We start from the raw sequence: 21,946 nt of genomic DNA, 5'->3' as shown, positions 1-21,946 counted from the left end.
AATTCTTCTTCACGAGGACGGAGTTTCTCAGGCTGAATGCTGGTAAGCTGCGTTTGAAGGTTCTAGGAACGGCAACGTTGCATCCCTCGAGGTACTCGATTATGACGCGTAAGTCGGGGTCGGCACGCTGCTGGGCGGCTAGGTCGCTCTCCGTCACGATCCCGAAGAACGCGCTGTCTTCATCAGAGTCTTGTGGTGGTGGGTCGACGGGGGCGCGGGACAGGCAGTCGGCGTCGGAGTGTTTCCTGCCGGATTTATAAACGACTGTAACGTCGAACTCCTGCAGGCGCAAGCTCCACCGCCCAAGACGGCCAGAGGGGTCCTTCAAATTGGCGAGCCAACACAGCGCATGGTGGTCTGTTACAACCTTGAATGGCCTTCCATACACGTATGGGCGAAATTTTGAAATCGCCCATATAATAGCCAGGCACTCTTTCTCAGAGGCAGAATAGTTTTTCTCCTCCTTCGACAGACCACGGCTGGCATAGGCGATTACCCTTTCGCAGCCGCTTTGCTTTTGGACAAGGACGGCACCCAAGCCTATATCACTGGCGTCCGTGTGCATTTCCGTTTCGGCATTTTCGTCGAAATGAGCGAGCACGGGCGGGCTTTGCAGGTGTTTTTGCAGATCGCAGAATGCTTTTTCTTGGTCGTTTTCCCAGCTGAAAGGGGTGCTGTCTTTCGTCAAGCGCGTGAGTGGCTCTGCAATGCGTGCGAAGTTTGCGACGAAGCGCCGGTAGTATGCGCACAGCCCGAGAAATCTTCGCACGCCCTTCTTGTCTTTCGGCCTAGGGAAGTTCGCGATAGCTGAAGTTTTTGCCGGGTCAGGTAGGACTCCCGCGGCGTTGACGACGTGGCCCAAGAACTTGAGTTCCTCGTATGCGAAACGGCACTTTTCAGGCTTCAGCGTCAACCCCGACGTACGAATTGCCTCGAGTACAGACTCCAACCTTGCAAGGTGTTCGTCGAAAGTCCGGGCGAATACCACTACGTCGTCGAGGTATACGAGGCAGGTGTGCCACTTAAGGCCAGCTAGCACAGTGTCCATGACTCTTTGAAACGTCGCTGGTGCTGTGCACAGCCCAAACGGCATCACCTTGAACTCGTATAGGCCGTCTGGGGTTATAAATGCAGTCTTCTCTCGGTCTCTCTCGTCCACTTCAATTTGCCAGTAGCCGGTCTTCAGGTCCATCGATGAGAAGTACTTCGCGTGGCAGAGGTGGTCGAGGGCGTCGTCGATTCGGGGGAGGGGGTACACGTCCTTTTTCGTGATTTTGTTCAGTCGCCGGTAGTCAACACAAAACCTTAATGTGCCGTCTTTTTTCTTTACGAGTACGACGGGCGCAGCCCAGGGGCTTTTCGATGGCTGTATAATGTCGTCGCTGAGCATGTCGTCGACTTGAGTCCGGATGGCTTCCCGTTCGTGTGAAGAGACGCGGTACGGTGACTGTCGGGTAGGTCGGGCTCCATCTTCGGTTATTATTCGGTGCTTCGCTAGAGGGGTCTGACGTAGTTTTGCGCTCGACGAAAAACATTCGCTATAGCGGCGCAGCAAAGCCAATAATTTGTTCCGTTGTTCTTGCGGTAGCGCCGGATTCACGTGCAAGGGCTGCGGGAGCTTGAAGGTTTCTACGGGTGTGCGTTCAAAGTCGGCGACCGCGATCACGTCACTTGCTTCTTGCGCTTCTTCGAGGAATGCAATTGCCGCGCCCTTGTTTAAATGCTGGTACTCCTCGGTGAAATTAGTAACCAGAATGTGGGATTGGTGTTCCTTGAAGCGCGCAATGCCTCTTGCGACCGACACACCACGGTCGAGAAGCACCCTTTGATCAGTGTCTACGATAGCGTCGACGTCAGGAGCAGCATCTTCACAGTAGACTGCGACCATCAAGCTTGCGCGGGGTGGCAGGGTGACATGATCATCGGCAATCCTTACAGCAGCACGTCGTTCGGGGTTCGGTTCCGGCGTCATGGAGTGATTGGGGGAAAAAGTTATTGACTTGGTCTGCAGATCGATTATTGCACCGTTGTCCATCAAAAAGTCCATCCCAAGAATTACGTCGCGGGAGCAGTTAGGCAGAATGACGAACGCCGCAGGGTACGTTGTGCCGTCTATGGTGACGCGCGATGTGCACGTTCCGCTTGGCGTCACGAGGTGGCCTCCTGCTGTGCGTATGTGCGGACCGTCCCATCTGGTCATAACTTTCGTCAGTTTAGACGCAAATGGTCCGCTCATTACCGAATAGTCAGCTCCCGTGTCTACGAGGGCGACTACGTCAAAGCCGTCGATGGACACCTTGACGTCAGAAGCAGTCTTCCTCGAGTTTCGGGTTCGTCGGGGCGTCGTATCTCTGCTTGTACGTGTTGACGGTCGGGCAGTGTGCATCGTCGTTGTCGTCGTCTTCTCAACGGACGTCTCGGTCAGGTCGGGTACGCGTCGCGCCGTGTAGCTGTCGTCGTGTTCAGGAGTCTCGTTAGGGCTGGGTCGGGTCGTCGGGATGAGGGCATGTCGTGAATGATGGTCTTCAGCGAGTCGCTGCGTCGTTGGAGGGTTTTCATTTTTCCGCCGTTGTGCAACTTTACCTCCCGAAGTTGCTGCTTTTAGTTTCCCCCGCGTGGGCTGGGGGACCATCCACGTGAGAAGTCAGCATTGCTACGGTGGTTCGGCGATTGGTACGGGTAGGGCGATGGCGAGCGGTTGAAACGGGATGGGCCACGGCTGGTTTCAGATAGATACTCGTCGATCTCACGTGGTCGTTGGCCAGGGAGAGGGCGAGGTGCGTCGACGGAGAAACCACGCAGTCTGAGTCTCTTGTATGGGCAGCGACGGTAGATGTGGTCGGCCTCTCCGCAGTGGTAGCACAGAGGACGATTATCGGGAGTTCGCCATACGTCCGTCTTCCTCGGCGTCTGGTTTCGGGCTACCGGGGGTCGGGCGGGTGACAGTGGGCGGCGGTACGGCGGGGCCTCTTGACGGCGTGTTAGGGCAGGGCGGGGTCGACGAACAGCCGCAGAGTAGGTCATAGCCTCGGGCTCGCGGGGTGCTTCGGACGGCACAGAAGTTTCCAAAGCCTGCTGTACTTCTTCCCGGATCACGTCGGTCAGTGAAGTGACTTGAGGTTCTGGTGTCGTCATCGGGAAAAGTTTCCGCAGCTCCTCCCTTACCACTGCGCGGATAGTGTCGCGTAGTGAGCCGGAGTTAATAGCGCTGGCACCAATCGTCTCCGAAACCAGCGCATTGATTGGGCGGTCGTATTGCCTCGTTCGGATTTCGAGCGTCTTCTCCATCGCGGCGGCCTCAGACGCGAATTCGGACACGGTCTTGGGGGGGTTGCGAACAAGGCACGCGAAGAGCTCTTGCTTCACACCTCGCATCAGAAACCGTAGTTTCTTTTCCTCCGTCATTCCTGGGTCCGCACGGCGAAAAAGTCGCTTCATTTCCTCGACGAAGATTACGACTCCTTCGTTCGGGTGTTGCGTTCGAGTTTCCAGTAAAATCGCAGCTCGTTCTTTTCTCACCACGGTCGTGAAGGTCTTAAGGAACTCGCTTTTGAATTGCGTCCAGTCGGTCAAGGCGCTCTCGTGGTTTTCAAACCAAGTTCGAGCTGCATCCTCCAAGTAAAAGAAAACATGCCGGAAGGTTTCTTCATCGTCCCACCTGTTGAAGATCCGCACGCGCTCCAGCTTCTCCAACCATTCCTCTGGGTCTTCAGCGGGGGCTCCCCGGAACGATGGCGGTTCCCGGGGCTGCTGCAGCATGATTGGCGACGTTGTTTCTTGTACCATGGTGTTGGTTGCAGCGTTCCTTCTCTTGGGTCCTTCTGGCATCAAACCGAACTCGGGTGGTAAATCTTGCAGGCGGGGGCTGGCTCTTGTTGGACTGGCTTGGCGGCTTCTCGAGGTTGTAGTGGGCATGAAGGGTGCGTACCCAGCACCTCCACCAGATGTCACGAAGCCAAGGACGACGCAGTTGTCTTGCAGGAGAAACAAGTTTATTGGAGCGAACTTGTGCTCCCCTAACAACTCAAAAGAATACAGAGGCGGCGAAGCAGCGGTCAACAAAGTGACTTGCGTCAGCGAGCGTCGCAGAATCGAATGCCCCGGCGTCCGTACTGCAGGCTTTTTATCTTTCGGCGCGCGTGGTTCTCGAAACGTCGATTCGCATCGAGAACATAGTAGATCCAAGAAGATTATTCTGGGCTGTTCACGTTAGATCGGAATGTTCTCCCTATCACAACAGATAACACATGCGGCACAGAAAGAAAGAATGGAACACGCGCTTCCCTTGGCGCAGAGATAACACAGACCGGCGCAGCCGGGCGGTAAAAGCAAAACACAAATAAACAAACCCAATGTATGGTTCGCGGCAATATGTTACCTGAGCCATCGACTCTTCCGTTTGCCACCGTAGGCGTATGCTACAATTGTCTGTATGCGCACTTTGGGACGACTTCACTGCCTATGGTACTCTTCCGAGTTTAGTGCAAATGATCAATGAAAGATACGAGAATTTTTTATGTGGTTTAGGCAACTTTAACCAGCAAGCAAAAGGTCGAAAATTGGTTTGTATGGTGAAATGCTTGTGCGCCACATAAAAAAGTTTTCTTTTACTTTCACCACTTTCAGATATAATAAATATTTATTTTTTTTATTTAGTAATACTGCTAACCCCAATGAAAGGGGTTGTAGCCGAGTTGTTAATACATAGAAACATTTGTACACGTTTGGATGAGAAAACATCAAAACAACATCACTGTACTTCTGTGCAAGCAATACAGCGTTTTCTCGAGCTCGGCCTCGAGATTGAACTGAAGTCCATTTATCAGTTAGAATAAAATTTGAGCGCCATTCTAACACCTACATCATTCGTGCTTCAGGTGACACCTTACAGCAAGTTATACGTGGAATATGTAAATGTGTGAATGTCAATGACTCAAAGAAATCAGTACATTTATGCATGCTCTTGGCTGCTGTTACTGTAGTTCTCTAAAAAAACGCAAGTTATCATAGGACCATGAAATGTTCCTTTAGCATAGTAGGTTTGGTGACTCAATTTTAGTAATAGAAGCGATCTCTAAAATGTCGCTGTACCCAAGTGAAATTGCCCGGTTTTTAGCGCCAACCAAAATTCCCTTGCGTGAGTGAAAATGTAGGGCTTTGGTGGAGCAACATTGAGCTAATCAGTTATCCGGTGTCGGTCGTTCAGAACTCCGGAGTGATGATGTTGGGATGGATGAAAACTTGCTCTTTTTTACTGAATCTTTAGTACAGTAAATATAAATATAACCATACTCGCTGCCGTAAAGTGTTCGGTGGCTGTCGTTGAGATCAGAAGCCAGGAGCTTTGCACCCATGCCCACACAGTTTAAGTGAATTTCAGCTAAGCTTTCTTGAAATATTTCCCGTGAAAGTTTCTTTTACACTAACAGGACTGAGTGCTACATTTTTTGATGAGTTGATATGTTTCATGATGATAAGCCTTAAAAAGAATTCGGGCACATTCGTAATTGAGATGCAAATACTGAGGCAACAGCGGAGCTGGTGGTATTCACTACCTTTCGCTTGGATTTTCTTAGTTCCGCCCCTTTCTTAAGAGAAACGTGGCTAAAACGCGAAACCTTCTTCAGCAAAACTGACTCAAATCACAGTCAGCAATCCACTGTCCTAATGTCCAAAATTGAACAAAATTCAAACTGCCAAATTTCGAAGCCAGCCCCTGTGCTACGAACCCACAAGAAAATGATGTGCGTCTCGAATTTGAATGCAACGATAGCGCAATGGGACAGACACTGGCTTCATAAGGCGAGGGACCCAGGATCTATACCGGCCACAGGAAGCGTTTTTCTCTCTAGTTTTAGCAGCGGAGCTGTTTCAGCTCTAGCTCTGCCCGTCGCGATCTTTAACAGAAAACTATCATCATCGGGTTTGTGGAGAGGGGGACACGGTAAGTCAAGAAGCGGGAGAGAAGCGGCGAGAAGGAAAGAAGTCCCCAAGCAGGTGTGGGGGGGTGGCGCCCCAAGAAAACACTTCCAGTGGCAGGAATCAAACCTGCGTCTCACGCATTATGAAGCCGCAAATTATACGATTGCGCTAGCTATCTTTGCAGTCGTGCCGCAAAGCATTTTCTTCGGGTTCGCAGCGCGAGCGTTGGGTTTGGTTCGGCTGAGTTGAAGTAATAAAACCAGCGTCTATCCTATTGCGCTATCATCAAATTAGGGGAGCGCAGCATTTTTTTGGGGTTCGTAGCACAGGCGTTGGCTTCGAGCTTTGGATTTAGACTTTGGCAGTTTCTACTTGGGACTGAAGAGGGTGGACTGTGGACTTTGATTTAACTTAGTTTGCATTCGAAAATCCTAGCTTTTTATCCATCTTTTTCTTAAGGGGAGACCGAAAAAAAGTCACGTGCACCACCACCACCACACAAACACCTGCTCCGCTGCTTCGCATCCCTATAGCGGAAGTGGCCGAATCTTTTATCTTTTATTTCTTGTGGCGGCAGTATTTTAATTGTTTTCTGTTATGCTTATGTGGGGGTGTTACGATATCGCTTTATCGGTTCTTTTATTATTTCTGTCCAAATTTCGCAAACCGTGTGTGCATTTGCCTTCCCGTCTTATAATGAGGCAACCTGGGAAAGCGAGATGGAACGACTTTTGAACGCTATGTGCGCCTAATTTGTTGTTAGGTTTATTTATTTTTTGTGCTTCAAAATAAACATATTTGGCTGTAATATTTCTGCAAATTTCTATCACGCGTTTTTTTCTTGTAGGTGTAGCGCACTGCGTGACAACGCAACTTTTCTTTTTCCATATTGTTCCCCGCCGTAGCGCCACCCACTGCACCATCCCGATGCCCTTGGGGTGGCGGAGTAGTTTGGTGGCCAGTTTCAGGACGTAGAGCCCCCGGGTTCGACTCCGGGGACCTCCCTAACCACATTTTTTTGAGGCGCGCATTTCCAGCACCTGCTTGTGTGCTCCTCACCTCCTCGCCACTTTGCCTCACACTTCTTAGCCTAACATTTTCTTCTTCTCCACTTCTCTGATGATTATAGTTCTCTGTAACAATCAGCAGGGAAATAGCCCAAGTCTAAACAGCTCCGCTGTTGAAACGAAAACGTCAATTAGCGTTGCGCGCTCGACATCTTTCAGACAACTTCCTTTCCCCCAGCGTTTTCTTTTTAGTCATCGTGTATTCTGACTCCCTAGAAGTTTTTTACCTTCAGAAGACGAAATAGAGTGAAGGTCTCAAGGAACTGAATTTATAATCTCATCCTCGCAGGATTGAACGCTGGCCTTCTGATGATGAATCTGACACGCATGCGCGCCTTCGGCATCGAGCGGCGCCTGGTGAAGCTGAAGAGAGAGTTCGAGGGACAAATACCTTTGGCTGACCAGGACCTGCTCAACATCCTCTTCACCCGCCATCCGGAAGGAATATTCACCTTCACCTGCCGATGGAATTACCGTGCCGAGCACTGCAACGGCACTGCTCTGTGCACTGATGGACCCGTGGCTGCTGTGCATGGCACACGCAGAATGTTCATCAAACATTTGGAGCCAGCATTTTCTGCGTTACACGCAGCCATGAGAAAGGTGAGGACATAAAACCGATGCAGAAGTTTTACAGGGCCGATATTGTCTGGCAGCTGTCTATTGGAACTTCTCAGTACAGTTTTTCAACATAGGACTTCTGGCATAACCAATACCTCGTCGTTTCTTAGTTCGTTTTTAGTATTTCGACAAAAATGACACTTAACGAACTGTAATGATCGGTCTACGTCGGGCATGTTTCATAAGTTTTGAGTTCTCGTTCAGTAGTGCGAGTTCCTGTTCGTGTTGACAGCAAGGCATGTCGTAATCGTTTGCGACGACCCCCAGTACCTCATACTATTGGTTGGAAATAACAAATGCCAGGATTTGCTAAAACGAAAACTGGATATGAATTATGTAGTATGTTTAGCTACATTGTTCTAAAGAGACAAGAAAGGGAGAATTCGAAATAAAGTTTTGGTGAAATTAAACGCAGTTGCAAATGCTAGTGACCATGCCATACTAAAGTAGAGCATGCGAGGTCCATAGTGTTATCCTTCGCGCAGGTGTACCTGTCATATTACGGAAAAAATTGCCTTGAAAATTCCAGTTTTGTTCCCAGCAGCTTGCAGGCTTTTGTTCTGATGTCGCGAGTGAAGGCACACTTTGATGTCGAGTGGGTTAAGTTGCGCGCTTTTTTTCCTAGAAAGTTTAACTGGTACAACTTGTGCGTTAACAATGATCAATCGATATGTCCCTTAAAAAATATAAACATATTGTGAAGCGGCAACTTGACGTGCGCAAGCGTTTACGGTTCTGCGGCCTGTTACGAAAAAAACTCTCTTGAGACTTCCGCTAACTAATCTCATCGCATCGCAAGGGTCGAAATGCACCATTTAACCACAAAGAGTACCCTGGATACATCATTTCAGTGCGCTGTTAGAGCTTCTTTGCATATTTAGTAAATTATAACACTGAAAGGAAACTGCGAATTGTCGACAGCTCATGAAAACCCGGCAAGCTGTGATGACAGCCGCATACGTGGTCATGGGGAGTCCTGGCTGAACTAGCGGCGGGCACTTCGGATGTTGACGAAAAAATCATTTATCAAACATTTCGCCCAATAAAGAAATCGGCAAATTCCAGGTGGTCTTCTATTTTGCCCCTAAATCACTGAACTGGGCATTTTTTCTACTCACTAAGCATTCGCAGTTGCGGTAAACATTGCGTATTAGGTGGCGCAGTAAATTTAGCCAATTCTTAGATTTTCGAAGCTCAAGTTATTTATGAGATATTTTGAAGTGTAGTAAACGGCGATGAGGTATACTGGGTTGATAAATGAGTGTCTGCAAATACTTATCGCTTGTAGTCAAGTAAAAATTTTTATGCAAGTTTTTCAAATTCCTAGTACTTTTTTTTTAAATGGCTTCCGCAGTGCTGCACAGCAGTGGAATAGGACACCTCGCCGCTTTGGTTGGATTGACTTGGCTGCCCATGCTCTTTGTCACTGTGTCAGCGCGGTATCTTATCACGGTGTTCTGTGTGGCAGCAACTGGTATATTATGTCTCATCACCTACGAGATGCCCGAGTAGAATGGCGTAGGACATTTACCCGATCACGGTATTAGGCTGATTTTCGATTTTTCCGTGGGTGCCAGCCGACTTTTATGGGCCTTGCTCATCAAGCGCCCTCGGAAATACGTCATGGCTGCCAACCTAAGCTATAACTCAGGAAGCCGGATACCAGGGCATGCCTGAATCTGGAATATTGCGCAGCGGCACTTGGAGACTACAAAAGGCACAATGATAATACGGTGGATGCGAAAGGTGGGATACGTGATTTAAGCAAGCGCCGCGTCTGTGGAATAGAGTTGGATATAAATCCGGTCGGTGGTGCCATGATTGCCAGACAGGGTTGCCAGCCGTGCCTGGTACTGACGCTGGCCATTGTAGGCACGGTGCCGGCACCCACATGGTGTCAAGTAACCCAAGAAGTGTGAAAGATTAACGTCAGTCTCTGCAACACCAATGAAGGCCTAGAGTGCGAGCAGAAAGGATCTAAGTTGTGTCCTAATAAACAAAAGAAAGACTATATAGCGCTTTATCTACAATGATATTCAATTTTCTTCTCGTGTTTCCAATGGCTCTGTTTTACCGCAAGCTCCTTCTACAAATGATGGATGGTCCCACATGGTGAAGTAAAACATCACCCGCAGATATGTAAGGAATTCATCCTAGAGAACCGTCACGTGACAATGCTTTGGCATGGCCCTACTGAGAAGCGGCACAGCCGATTTCGCAACCGCCAAAAAACAGAAATGCTTTATATAATTGGCTTACATTGGTAAAACTAACCAATAAAATAGAATGAAAGAAGAAATGATAAGGCTGATGCAAGCACTGATTATGACCTGGATATCGTACATCCAGCCGCACCAAAAAACTTACCCATGCTGAAACAAACTAACTAAACACCGCAATCAGGGCAGCGCATAAGGCAATCTTTATGATCCCAATTTACACGGTCACCTAAATGATTCTCAAATGTACTGTTTATAACGCGGTTGAAGAAACCAGAGAAGCCACTCTCCTCGCGCGAAGGAGGCGGCTGGAAGAAACAAATAGCACGGGCCATCGTAGGTAAGATAGGCAGCTCCCGGGAATAGAAACGACTGGACGCCATGGTTTACATATCGCCGATCCAGTGACGCCCCGTAAGGTCTCTCTCCAACCAACTGACATGCATTCAAACCTACAAAAACACAGGGGAAAAGCCAGGATCAACTTCTTCAGATGAGAGTTTCCAAATCATGAAACCACAGTGTGCACCGACGCAGAAGTGTACAAAAGTACAAAAGGACCCACTGTCGCTCTGAGCTACACGGGCAGTTATGTGACTGCATCAGCCTGCTGAGGCGAAAAGCCAGGATCAACTTCTTCGGAGAGAGTGTGCATACCATGAAAACACCGTGTGCACGGACGCACACATGTATAAAAGTACAAAAGGAACAAATGTCGCTCTCAGCTACACAGGCATTTCTTTGACTGCATGAGCCTGCCGCACACATGAATGAAAAGAGTGTGAATTAGAGCCATTTTTTGGAATTTGTTTAGCCGGTCTGTCAAATAAAAACATAAACATGATCACAGACACTCAATAGGCCAGTGAACTGCTGGTTGCAGACAGAATACCTACACGCATTGGAAACAATTGCAACTCCCACAGTGAACAAAGTTCACTACATGACATGGAAACCCCCTACCATTGAATGGAAGGGAAAGAGGCATCAGACCAAAAAGTACTTGAACAACTCGCATACCGTGCTCCTGGAGAGAACGAAAACCACAACCGTCCTGCAAACCAGGGAGCCTACGTCTTAGATATAATATAAATAATTGAATTGAAATAATTGAAATAAATGAATAAATAATTGCCACGCATTGCAACATTTCGTAGTTTTAACCCCATCAGCGCATATTTATAATAAACAAAAAGACTTTTCTAATAAAATATATGCGGCTAACCTTCATTATTTTGAAAGAATCTTTTCGACTATGCAAATCCTTAACTTTGCGTAATTTAACTTGCCCGATTCACAGGTGTCATCGTAAACAGTTGGCTAATTTTACTTGCTAACATTAAGATTAAGATATACCTGCCTCGAAGAGCGTAAAAAGTCTGCCATCAATACTGCGGGAAGCAGATGAACTGTGGCGTTTGCTGACTGCTACGCTGAAAAGTTTCGTGGACTGCTCTGTTTTGGCGATTGTCGGAGATTATTTAGATGTTCCGTGAACGTTTTCTTAGTACAGATATTTCTGCTATTCAAAAAATAGAGCAGTTCCACTCAAGTTCCACGCATCACGGAAACTGAAGCGCGAACTAGGAACATGGTCAAGAAAGGAGACAGAACCGATGCTGGGACTCTTCCCTTGGTGCTTACAGTGTTTTGGTGCTATGGGGCTGCTTTTTCTTGCATCAGAAGAACGTGCTTAGCAGGACACTTCAGCGTGTTCAAAACACTAATTATCTAACCGAATTAGCTGATGCGTAGTCAACGTTCTAGATCATTTGTTGTCATCTACAGGCCTTTTAAAGGGACACTGAAGTGAATTTGTTAAGCTCCCGTTTTTGCTTGCACTGCGTTGACTGGCACAAATAACACACTTTTCATCGTTCATCCGGTTCATAAGTCCGAAATTATTTTATAAAGCGCGGAAGAAGAAAAACTACCTTGCGCGTTCTGCGGCGGCCGCACCAACTAAAGGCTGTGAAGACGGGAGGAGATGCACCGTGATTTGACCATGTCCAATATGAGCATTTAAACAAGTTTCGGTTTTGGTTCTGTAAAACAAGATGCTTGACATGCGACGTTATGGTTGGATGGGCATTCTTGATATCTCAATAATCGCCATACCACGCTTTTGTCATGTTGTCGGCTGTAAAAGGCTAAGATAAGCCTTCCAGAACGGCTTGGAATCGTATCAATCACTAGGAGAAGCCTACTCAGTGGGTGAACGCCCTCCGCGTCACTGTAGACGCTCAATGCCATCCGCTTTTCCCGCATATTGGGAGCTTGCCTCACTCATGCCTGTATTGTAAAAAGCGTGTTCGCACCATGCCAAGGGTCTGTTGATCCTGGCCTGTGCCCACTGCCCGCAAGCAGTCGGTGCTTATGGCAACAGCGCGCCAACGAGAACTCGCTAGCGCGTCAGTGTCAGCCTGCGCGCTTTCTGTGAACTAGTTCGTGGAGCAGTGAACGTTACGGCCCAAAAACGGTGAACTCAGCATAGAAAACATCGGCCGGAAACGAAAAAGTCAACTTACAAAAAAAAGCATGTGCCCTCGGGTATTCGAACCTTGGACTTGCAAAATAACGTACCCAGCGGTCCAGACCACTCGGCCACGAGCCAGCGCTGCCAGCACTGGAAATATAAGGTATATAATGTAAAACCAGTTTACACTTTTATTTAGTTATAGCATTTCAAGCAGCTTGGGGGACTATTTGTTGTATAGCGCTCGTGCAATAAGCTACCCCCGAGGTTCCGCAATATCTAACGTCTAGCAATTGCATTTATTATGTGGTAAAGCGTTCGGAGATATGTGGTCGTGCTGCTGACCACTGTGCTTGTTCACCCAGCGCAAGAAATTGCTTCCTACTGCCTGATTTTGAGCTGTACGGTAAAAGTTTCAGTTATTTTATTTCCGTAGTACTTATATTCACCTCGCTGACTATTCTCCTGCCTTCAAGTGGCCTTAGATTTTCTACTAGCCTACCAGTCAAACGAAACGTCGCGTGTGCACTTTTGCAGCGCTTGTGTGGAGCGGCCTTTACTTGGAGCCTGATACAGTGTACAAACTAACAAAGTAAACAGAGGCACATTCTTGCATTCACAAACATATCGTGGCTTAGTTTCAACTGAGCGAACAAATTGGAATGACTCGTCGGCGGCCGGCGGACTAAACGCTGGGTCAACCGACTCTGTCGGAAGGCAGGCGAGCCGTGCAGTAGCGCAGTCAAGCCAAGTCATCTCCTCCTGACGTCACACGAAAATGCCACAGAAAATGAACGAGGACGCAGAGAGGAGGACAGCATTTTCGAATGACTTTTTCTACTAAATAAATTCGCGTAAACGCACCCAGAGTGGTCGAGACACGGCCTATGGACTCCGGCCTACAATGTGCGCTAGTAATCCCGCAATGTTCACAAATCACTTTAGTGTCCCTTTAAAGGGGTCGTTTCTCCCTTACCATCTTCGCAACCTATTAACTGATGGCGACTATCCCGCCTCACTGCCAGTTCCGGAATGCTAAACTTAGTGAACGGCTAGTGTGTTTACGATGTAAAGACGGTGCGGGAATAAACAGAAGATTACGTTTGAGGAATGGGTTAGGATTGTGATTTCGAACGCTGACCCAGGATAAAATACATTGTGCACTTGTCAGGTCTTTACTGTAGTTGGTGTGGAGGCACCGACTGGAGCCTTTGATTTATTTTGTGCTGTTTTTTGCAGATGGCTCAAAATTCTAGAATTTCACTAAACATAAACAAGGAATTGTGTTCCTTACCCAGCTGAATGAAATCAGAAGTCTTCTAGGAAGGTACTTGGCTGTACGTTTAGCCGACAAGACTAGCTCGTCTTGTCGGTTGTGTGTGGATTAGATTTTTGCCTTTATTACGTTGTTTGCAGCGACGACAGCCACTATCGTATTTACGTCACCCTGTTTCGCAAGCTCTTTGAAGGGTTCTTTCAATCTGCAATGTTATCCTGTTAGCCATATACTAATTTAGGCAGGTCGGACCGCAAAAAAATTGTCATGACCGAGGTCAGCAAAGTGGCGTGAAGGATACAGCGAGAATAATAACAGCTTTCAACACTTAGAAGTGTAAAAAACCTAATAAATCGGAAAACCAGAACGGAGTTGACGACGTATTTATTGCAGACTTTCATTGCCTGAGGTAGCTTGACAAAGCGTACGGCTTTATTCATTGCCTCTTTACCCGCTGTCTCACACTACACGCACCCCATTTAGACCGCATCTCCTCTGAATAGAAAAAACCGTGAACCATCAACGTGGACACACTGTGGTGGATATCCCATCCAGCAACATGTCCTAATGATATGTCCTTAGAATATACCCAGAGTACCTGACTTACGGACATCCATGCAGCTGGTATTTCCCATTCACCAAACCTGCTGACTTTTACCTCCTCTTTCGAGGACACATTAAAAATACACTACATCAGAGTATATCATATAGGAGAGACGATCTGTAGTTCGTTAGTCTGAACCGATGTTGGTTAAAAAAAAACTCCCTCTGTCCATCTCGCTACGAGAGCCTTTAACAACTTCACCCATGAAAACTCGACGAGCATTCCTGCGTACGATTTGCTCAGTTCCTCAGGTTCAAATTTTAGCCAAAGGAAGTCTTTTGTGGGCCAGCGGGTTCAGTTGACCTAGCGGGATAGCAAAATTGATGTTAATGTGTTGCTCACACCATACAAGTTAGCAGTGATGCCACAAGTGCCAGAAGAAGCTCATAAGCAACGCCGTTGGTTGCGTTCGCAGAGTGCGAAAATATATTGTGACGGTGCAATCCTTGTTGGAGACAAACCATGTGGTGTGCGCTGCGCCGCTGATGGAAGACGACGAGAACGACGACACTTGGCAAGGGCTCACGCTTTTGCTTAATCTAGCACTTCAAATCCTATTCTCACTTGTAAATAGCTGCAAATATACGTGTTTTTGCCACGTAACACCCTTGGTAGAGGTTGCGGAGTTGAGTCAACACCTCATCCCGCACCTTCGCCCGGGCGGGCTCCATCCACCACGGAGCTTCGTAGTAGACGCTCCGTTCTTTGTGTTGTGTAACCATGCCTACCGATGGGGCGACCGCGCCGACGACACCCCTCTTCATCGTGTCATCCCCGGGAGCCTGGCCTGTTTACCGGGACAGACGACGTTGATGTTGACGACTGGCTCAGTCTGTTTGAGCATGTCAGCGCTCACAACATCATGCTGGGGAATGCGATCTTATACTTTGAAAGAGGAAAGTCCCGCACGCAAGTGGTTTGAGACGCACGAGGCGGAAATGACCAGTTTGGCGGTGTTCAAAACGAAGCTGCGAGAGGTATTGGGAAAGCCGCTTGGCCATCAGCTTGCTGCCCGAAAGGAGCTCGCATAGCGCGCCCAGACGTCGACCGAATCTTACGTCGCCTAAACCCAGGATGTCTTGGCACTTTGCTTGAAGGCTGACAGCACCATGGCGGAGTCGGATAAAGTAGGCCACATACTGAAGGATATTGTGGATTACTCATTCCACCTTTTTATGTGCGAAGACTGTGCCACTGTGCAGTTCATCATTAAGGAATGTTGCCGATTTGAAGAGGCAAAATCACGACTTATCGCCCACAACTTCACAAGACTTCCGCACATAGCAGCCACATCTTCCTCGTGAAAATGGAAGTCCATCAGCCCGTCTTTCCCGCCTACAAGATCCCGTTCCGCCGTCAGCTGATATAACGAAAATTGTGCGCCGGGAACTCGAGGCTATGGCCCCTACTCCAGCGGTGCCATACGTGCTAGATCGGAACGAGCTCCACACCGTTTCCGTCATGAAAGCCATTTTACGCGACGAAATTGCACACCTGGGGCTTCACCCTGTGTGCGTGATTGGCTCTACGTTCCGACAACATCTTAGGTCTCCAGGTCCCCACATCGACTATCCTCCTCCACGCTACCCCCGCCGGAACCCTGCTGAGTGGCGTACCCCGGACGACAAACCGATTTGTTGCAGTTGCTCTGGAGCCGGCCACATTGACCGGTACTGTAGCAACCACACTATCCCGTCCTTCCGCAACGGCTACGCCAACTGCAGTGCCCGACCACCATCTGGCTACTCCAATGACCTGCAGAACTGCGTCTCTTCCAGCACGGACCTAAACCAACCCAACTTTAACAGTCCCAGCACCAGATTCAGCCGATCGCCCTCGCCGCAACGCCACCAGTACCGATCGCAGCCTCGCCGCCGTACCCCCATGGCCGAATACTCTCGACCCTCTTCGGTCATGCAGCTCAACGAGGTGACGCTGCATCAACGACCCGGCCCGGAAATCGTCTACTGACTTTGCCGACTATGGACAATTTACTTGAAGTCTTTGTAGATGGAGTTGTAGTAAGCGCAATTATTGACACCGGTGCCCAGATTTCCTTCATAAGTTTGAGCCTTCGCCGCCGTCTCCACAAAGTCCTTACGCCGCCCGCGTTACGTGTAGTTCGAGTCGCCGACGACAGCACGCCTCCGGTCGTCGGAATGTGCACAGCTCGCATACGGATCGCTGGCCAAGAAACAGTTGTTATGTTTACCGTACTCGAACACTGTCCTCATGATCTCATTCTGGGCTATGATTTTCTGTCTGAGCATGCCGCTCTCATCGACTGTTCTACTGGACTCCTCCGCCTCCAATTTCCTTTTTGTCCTTCTTCCCACGCACCCCAGCTGCGCTGTTGCAACACCGAACACGTTCGTTTGCCACCAAAAGCGGTTAGCTACATCTCCTTATCCCCGTTCTCCCCGGTTGCGAACGGCGACTACGTCGTTTCACCTATTCTGGATGTACTTTTGAAACGGAATGTCACTATGCCTCATAATATAGGAACTATTGTTGACAACAAGACCTGTCTCCCGCTCCTTAACTTCGGTTCCTTCTCTGAAGTTTTACAAAAGGAATGGCACTTTCAACGCTGTGCACTTTGGAAACTACCCCATTGGAGGCCGTGACTCCTTGTTTGTGTTCCACCGTGCAGTCATCACTCCCAGCGAATGAAGTCGCAGCGATGACCACACCCGATCTTCCGCAAGTGGACGCCGACGCTCTTCGCTATCTCTGGACATCCTATAAAGACATCTTTTTTAAAGGCAACCGTCCACTGAGTACAACACGCTCTGACATACTGCGTAATCACTGGTGATGCAGCACCTGTACTCAGATGGCCATATCGCGTATCTCATGCTGAACGCCTCGCAATCAAACAAGAGGTCGAGAAAATGATCAGCAAGGAAATCATTTAACCGCCTTCTACACCGTGGGCATCTCCTGTTGTTTTCGTCAAGAGAAAGATGGTACGTGGGGTTTTTACAATGATTATTGTCATTTAAACAAGATCACAAGAAAAGATGTCTCTCCCTTTCTGCGCACTTACGGCGCTCTCGACTGCCTGCATGGTGCAAGATGCTTGTAGTCGATTGACATCAGATCTGGTTACTGGCAGATAGCCGTTGATGAGAAAGACCGCGAAAAGACTGCATTCGTGACCACTGATGCCCTTTCCCAAATCATGGGTATGCCGTTTCGCCTCTTAAATGCTCCAGCCACATTTGAGAGAATGATGTACGTTCTTTTGCGCGGTTTTAAGTGGAGCACACGCTTTTGTTATCTAGCCGACGTCATCGTCTTCTCACCCACAGTTGATACACACGTGGAGCACCGGTCGGATATCCTTAAAATGTTTCGGCGCGCTGGCCTCCAACTAAATTCAAAGAAGTGTCACTTTGGCCACCGCCAGATAACAATTCTTAGGCACCTTGTCGACGCCTCTGGAGTTCATCCCGACCCCAAAAAAGTTCGAGCCGTCACTGAGTTCCCCGTGCCACGCTCCACTCACGATGTCCACAGTTTTGTCGGACTTTGCTCCTATTTTTTCTGTTTGATAGAAAAGTTTGCCCACGTAGCTCGTCCTCTCAAGGACCTTTTGAAGAACGGTGCCACCTTTAGGTGGGTGTCACGAAGTGAACTGCAAAATGATGACGATAACGACGATGTGCTATACGGGGTACGTTCCAAACATCCCGACGGCGCCATCATCATCGTCTTCCGGGGACAGCTATCCCGCTTTCACGGGCCAGCCAATCGGAAGCGGCCAACGACAGCAGCTGGGGGGAGAAGCGGCCGAAGAGGAACACCGGGAGTGCGGCGTGACAGGGATGCGCGGCGGTCGGGCGACCGGACCCGTGCCGTGCCCCAGGAGGTCGTCCACCACTGCAGCCACCAAGACTTCTTCTCCGCCAGGAAGGTGTCTCCCCGTGCGTCGGTGGGAGACAGCGACCCAAGACTGCTGCGTTCGCCACAACGGTGACGGGAGCTGGGAGTGCGCTTTACTACCGCCGCCACGACATCACCTGGACGTTTCAAAACCGCAACACCACTACTGGGACGTGAGGTAGGAGAACCCCGTCCCCGCAGCGAAACATTACTGTGCGCTCGCCCTGCATTCCCGGACCTTGACTGTTTCGCGCTTCTTGAACTCTTTCCCGTTTGCTATGCCGCATTCTCGCTAATTTCTACCTTGTTCTCTAGCTTTGGTTTGTTCCCTCTTATTCTTTAGTGGTCTCTGTTTGTTATGTGTGTCCTTATGTGAGTTCCGGGTATTATAAAACCTAGTCTCGTTTCCAAAGTTCTTCTCTTGTAATTATTATTGTCCCACCGAACCAGACAGTGGGGTCCCGATCAAGCCCAAGCATTCAGAACTCTGTCTTCCCTCCTGATTTCATCGCCAATTTTGGGTCACTTCGACGCTTCCGCTCCCACCGAAGTGCGTACCGACACAAGCGGCCATGGTATCGGTGCTGTATTGGCCCAATCGCAAGGCGGTCAAAACAGCGTGATTCGTACGCCAGCCCTTTGCTCTCAAAGACCGAGAGCAATTATTCAATTACAGAGCGTGAATGCCTTGCTCTTGTCTGGGCCCTCGCAAAATGTCGCCCCTAGTTTTACGGGAGACATTTTACAGTCATCACAGACCACCATGCACTGTACTGGCTTACCAACTTGAAAGACCCAATCGGACGGCTTGGTCGCTGGGCATTACGTCTGCAGGGATATACGTTTTCCTTCGCCTTTAAGTTAGGTCGCTTGCATAAAGACGCCGACAGCCTTCTACCATCTCTACTGGGGCCTCGTCCTCTACTGTTCCGCCTACCAGTATTGTCCACGTCGCCCGCCTCAAGCCACATCAGGCTCCAACCGGTTCTCTTTAGACAGCACCGAGATGGTGCCTCTACCACCCGGGGGCCATGTGACGGAGCAATCCCTGTTCGAGCCAAAAATGCGGTGGGCGCTGCGCCGCTGATGGAAGACGACGAGAACGACGACGCTTGGCCCCAGACTTACGCTGCTGCTTAATCCAGCGCTTCCCAGCTTATTATCACTTATGAATAGCTTCAAATATACGTGTTTTTGCCACGTAACAATATTTTTTAAACCTTCCTTTCGTAATAGCTCTACGTGATTCAGAAAACCCCATTAATTACTGCAGCATTTTATGTTACATGAAAGTACAAAAACCTTAACCGACCAAAATGACAGCTGGGAAAACATAGTTTTCGTAAACATCGTAAAGCTTCAGGCTGGGCTAGCTGATAATTACTAAGTACTTGGTAATTACGAGTACTTGGTAAATATGGTAATTTGGTAGAGTAAATATGGTGAATTTTGTAAATTTAGTAATTTGGTAACAATATTTGGCGAAGTTGGAAATTCTTGAGGTATACTTCGTAATTGTTAAATTGGTAATTACAAGCACTAACAACCAAGAGCCAATTTCTGGAACAAATATTTTATCCGCAACCGTATCTAAGTTTGAATTCAAAAGCGAAATCACACATTGAAGTGGAAATGATGCCATGAGTGCAGAAATTCACGAATCCGCATCACTCAGGCAGTGTAGAGGTACAAAACCTTCATAATCATCATTATCCTCAATTTTATTTGTACGCTTCACACAACAGCTTTGAGCGGTGGCTCGGTGGTACCTTGCGTGTGCAATTTTATTATTCGCTTGTTTGTACAGGTGTACAACCCTCGCAATGAGTCAAATAGATTTCTATTGCGTTAACAGCAAATTCCATTTTAAATTTAGGAGATAATCGCCATGTGTGCTTTATTGCTGAATTACGAAAATAAACGAACAAAGGTCTTTGTCTAGTTGGAAAAAACTTCCTCACAAATGTGGTGCGGAGTACTTTCATATGATACGAAAAAATGCTCGACGAATAACGCATTTTAGACGGCATTAAAAGTTTTTGCAAGGTACTAGGGCAGCGAGTGTCTATATGTACGTATGTCATGAAACATTTTGTACGAAACGCTGAAGAATATAACCGGATGTTTTATATATTTGGTTACCAGCTGAACTAAAAAATTAAAACAAATTCTTAAATTTGATTAAAAATCCTCTGCGCTCATAGATCGATACGCAGGGCTTTCGTAGGCGACGAATTCGGTTAATTCTAAGCCCCTGTTCTTAATTCTTTGGACGGGGTACCGCTACATTGGATTTGCCAAAATAATTTTGTTTTAGCATGTTTGCTCTGAAATTACCAGCTCGTAATTTAAAACCTGTCAAATTATCCGGTTATGTGACATCATGGTTACCCGCTGCATGTGTGAGCTAGTTTATATATTTTCAGTTAACTCAGGAAGGTACAACGTTGTTTCAAATAAGCCGGCCTGCTGCGTTGTTTAGAAATATAATTGCAAGATAAACTTTTTTGATTTTTGAAACATAGCTTTCTATTGACAGGAGAGTGGCTCCATGTGCGTGCACATCTTAGTGTATAATGGAGGTTTGGTTTATTGCGTGTAATGTTTTAATCGTGGTAGAGTATTTTATGCCTTGAAACCTGTTTGGTTATCGACGGCTCTTATAACCAATGTTGTAACTATAAATAGAACAATAATTTCCTATGGACTTTCTAGAATCGGTGAGAATCAGGTGTACCAGAAATATGCCATTTATTTTGAAGGTACAATGAAGCAGTTCAACATGTTTTGTGAAAACTGGTAAACTTTTGCAGGATACCATTATTTGAGAACTTCTGCTATCTTATAGCCAAATTGCGTCCGTTTCAGTACAACTTCAGCGAAAGCCTGGTACACAACTTCATCAGTCCATTGAACGCCCGTTTAGCGAAGTCAACACAAACGGGATGCGTCAAAGAGTTTACGCAGCAGCTGGATCTGTGGCGCCGAACGGCCAGCCATGTGGATGCCAACTCGAAGAGAATTATATACCTCGTTCACCACAAGCCCTCACTTTGAAGTGACTGTACAGGAATTCTTGACATATACAGGTTATCAAAACACCAATTTTTTTGTTTTTGAGTGTCAAGTACTTGCTAATCTATTGTCTCGAGAAACTATCTTAGGAGGAAAATTTTGTATTTTGCCGATACACAAACGACACGGCATCTTGCGAGCTTTCACTGTTTATGGTCTTCTGCCTGGTTGGCGGGAAGCAACCGATGCTTTTACGTTGGTGTCGAAGTTCGTTAACCCAGTTTTATTGACAATAGCGAATATCGTTACGTTACACTCCTGCAAAACTATACCAAAATGTTTTTGTATAGCGTGTAGATCACAACTCATCTAAAACAAACGAACTTTTCAATCGTCCTCGCACTGTATCTACAGAGATGTATTTATTCTCATAAAAATTTATGAATTTGTGTGTCTGTGATATTACGTCGTTCTAACGAATTGTTTTGGCGTTTTCGATCTTTTTGGTTTATTTTTAATTCTCGTGTATCTTCTGTGCATTTGATGATGAAAATAGGTTCCCTGTTAGGGACCACACCACACTGATCTTCTGTGTCGTCGTTCGCCAAGTGTCATGCTGTGTAACGTTTTAAAAGAAGAGGTAAGCACCATATTGACATAAAGCCTGCTGTGTTTGCTTCGTTACTGTTTCCTGAACGCGCATAAGTTCTAATGCAACGCGATATTTTTGAACGCTACATTGTTTCAGTGTATCAAAATAACTGCATCGAAGTCTCTTTTTCTAAAAGCAGAAATCATTGCAGAATAGCAGTCGTGATAAACAAAATAAACAAAAACATTCCGCAGAAGAACGTTGAA

At 47.6% G+C, this 21,946-nt stretch overlaps 1 protein-coding gene across 1 annotated transcript in view; it reads left to right on the top strand.

The window, feature by feature from the left end:
- The window catches only part of LOC144140011 (glucoside xylosyltransferase 1-like), a 43,568-nt gene extending 22,438 nt beyond the window's left edge, over positions 1 to 21,130 (top strand). Inside the window, exons 4-5 of the mRNA XM_077672225.1 lie at positions 7,279 to 7,592; positions 20,942 to 21,130. Of these exons, the coding sequence (XP_077528351.1) occupies positions 7,279 to 7,592; positions 20,942 to 21,130 (503 nt within the window). The remainder of the gene's footprint in view (positions 1 to 7,278; positions 7,593 to 20,941) is intronic.
- The last annotated feature ends 816 nt before the right edge of the window (positions 21,131 to 21,946 follow it).

Source organism: Haemaphysalis longicornis, unplaced genomic scaffold, assembly GCF_048455015.1.
Source record: "Haemaphysalis longicornis isolate Haplotype H1 unplaced genomic scaffold, Haemaphysalis longicornis Haplotype H1 scaffold_5, whole genome shotgun sequence".
Lineage (NCBI taxonomy): Eukaryota > Metazoa > Arthropoda > Arachnida > Ixodida > Ixodidae > Haemaphysalis > Haemaphysalis longicornis.
The sequence above is the reverse complement of the archived record's forward strand: the minus strand, read 5'-3'. Positions and strand labels throughout refer to the sequence as shown.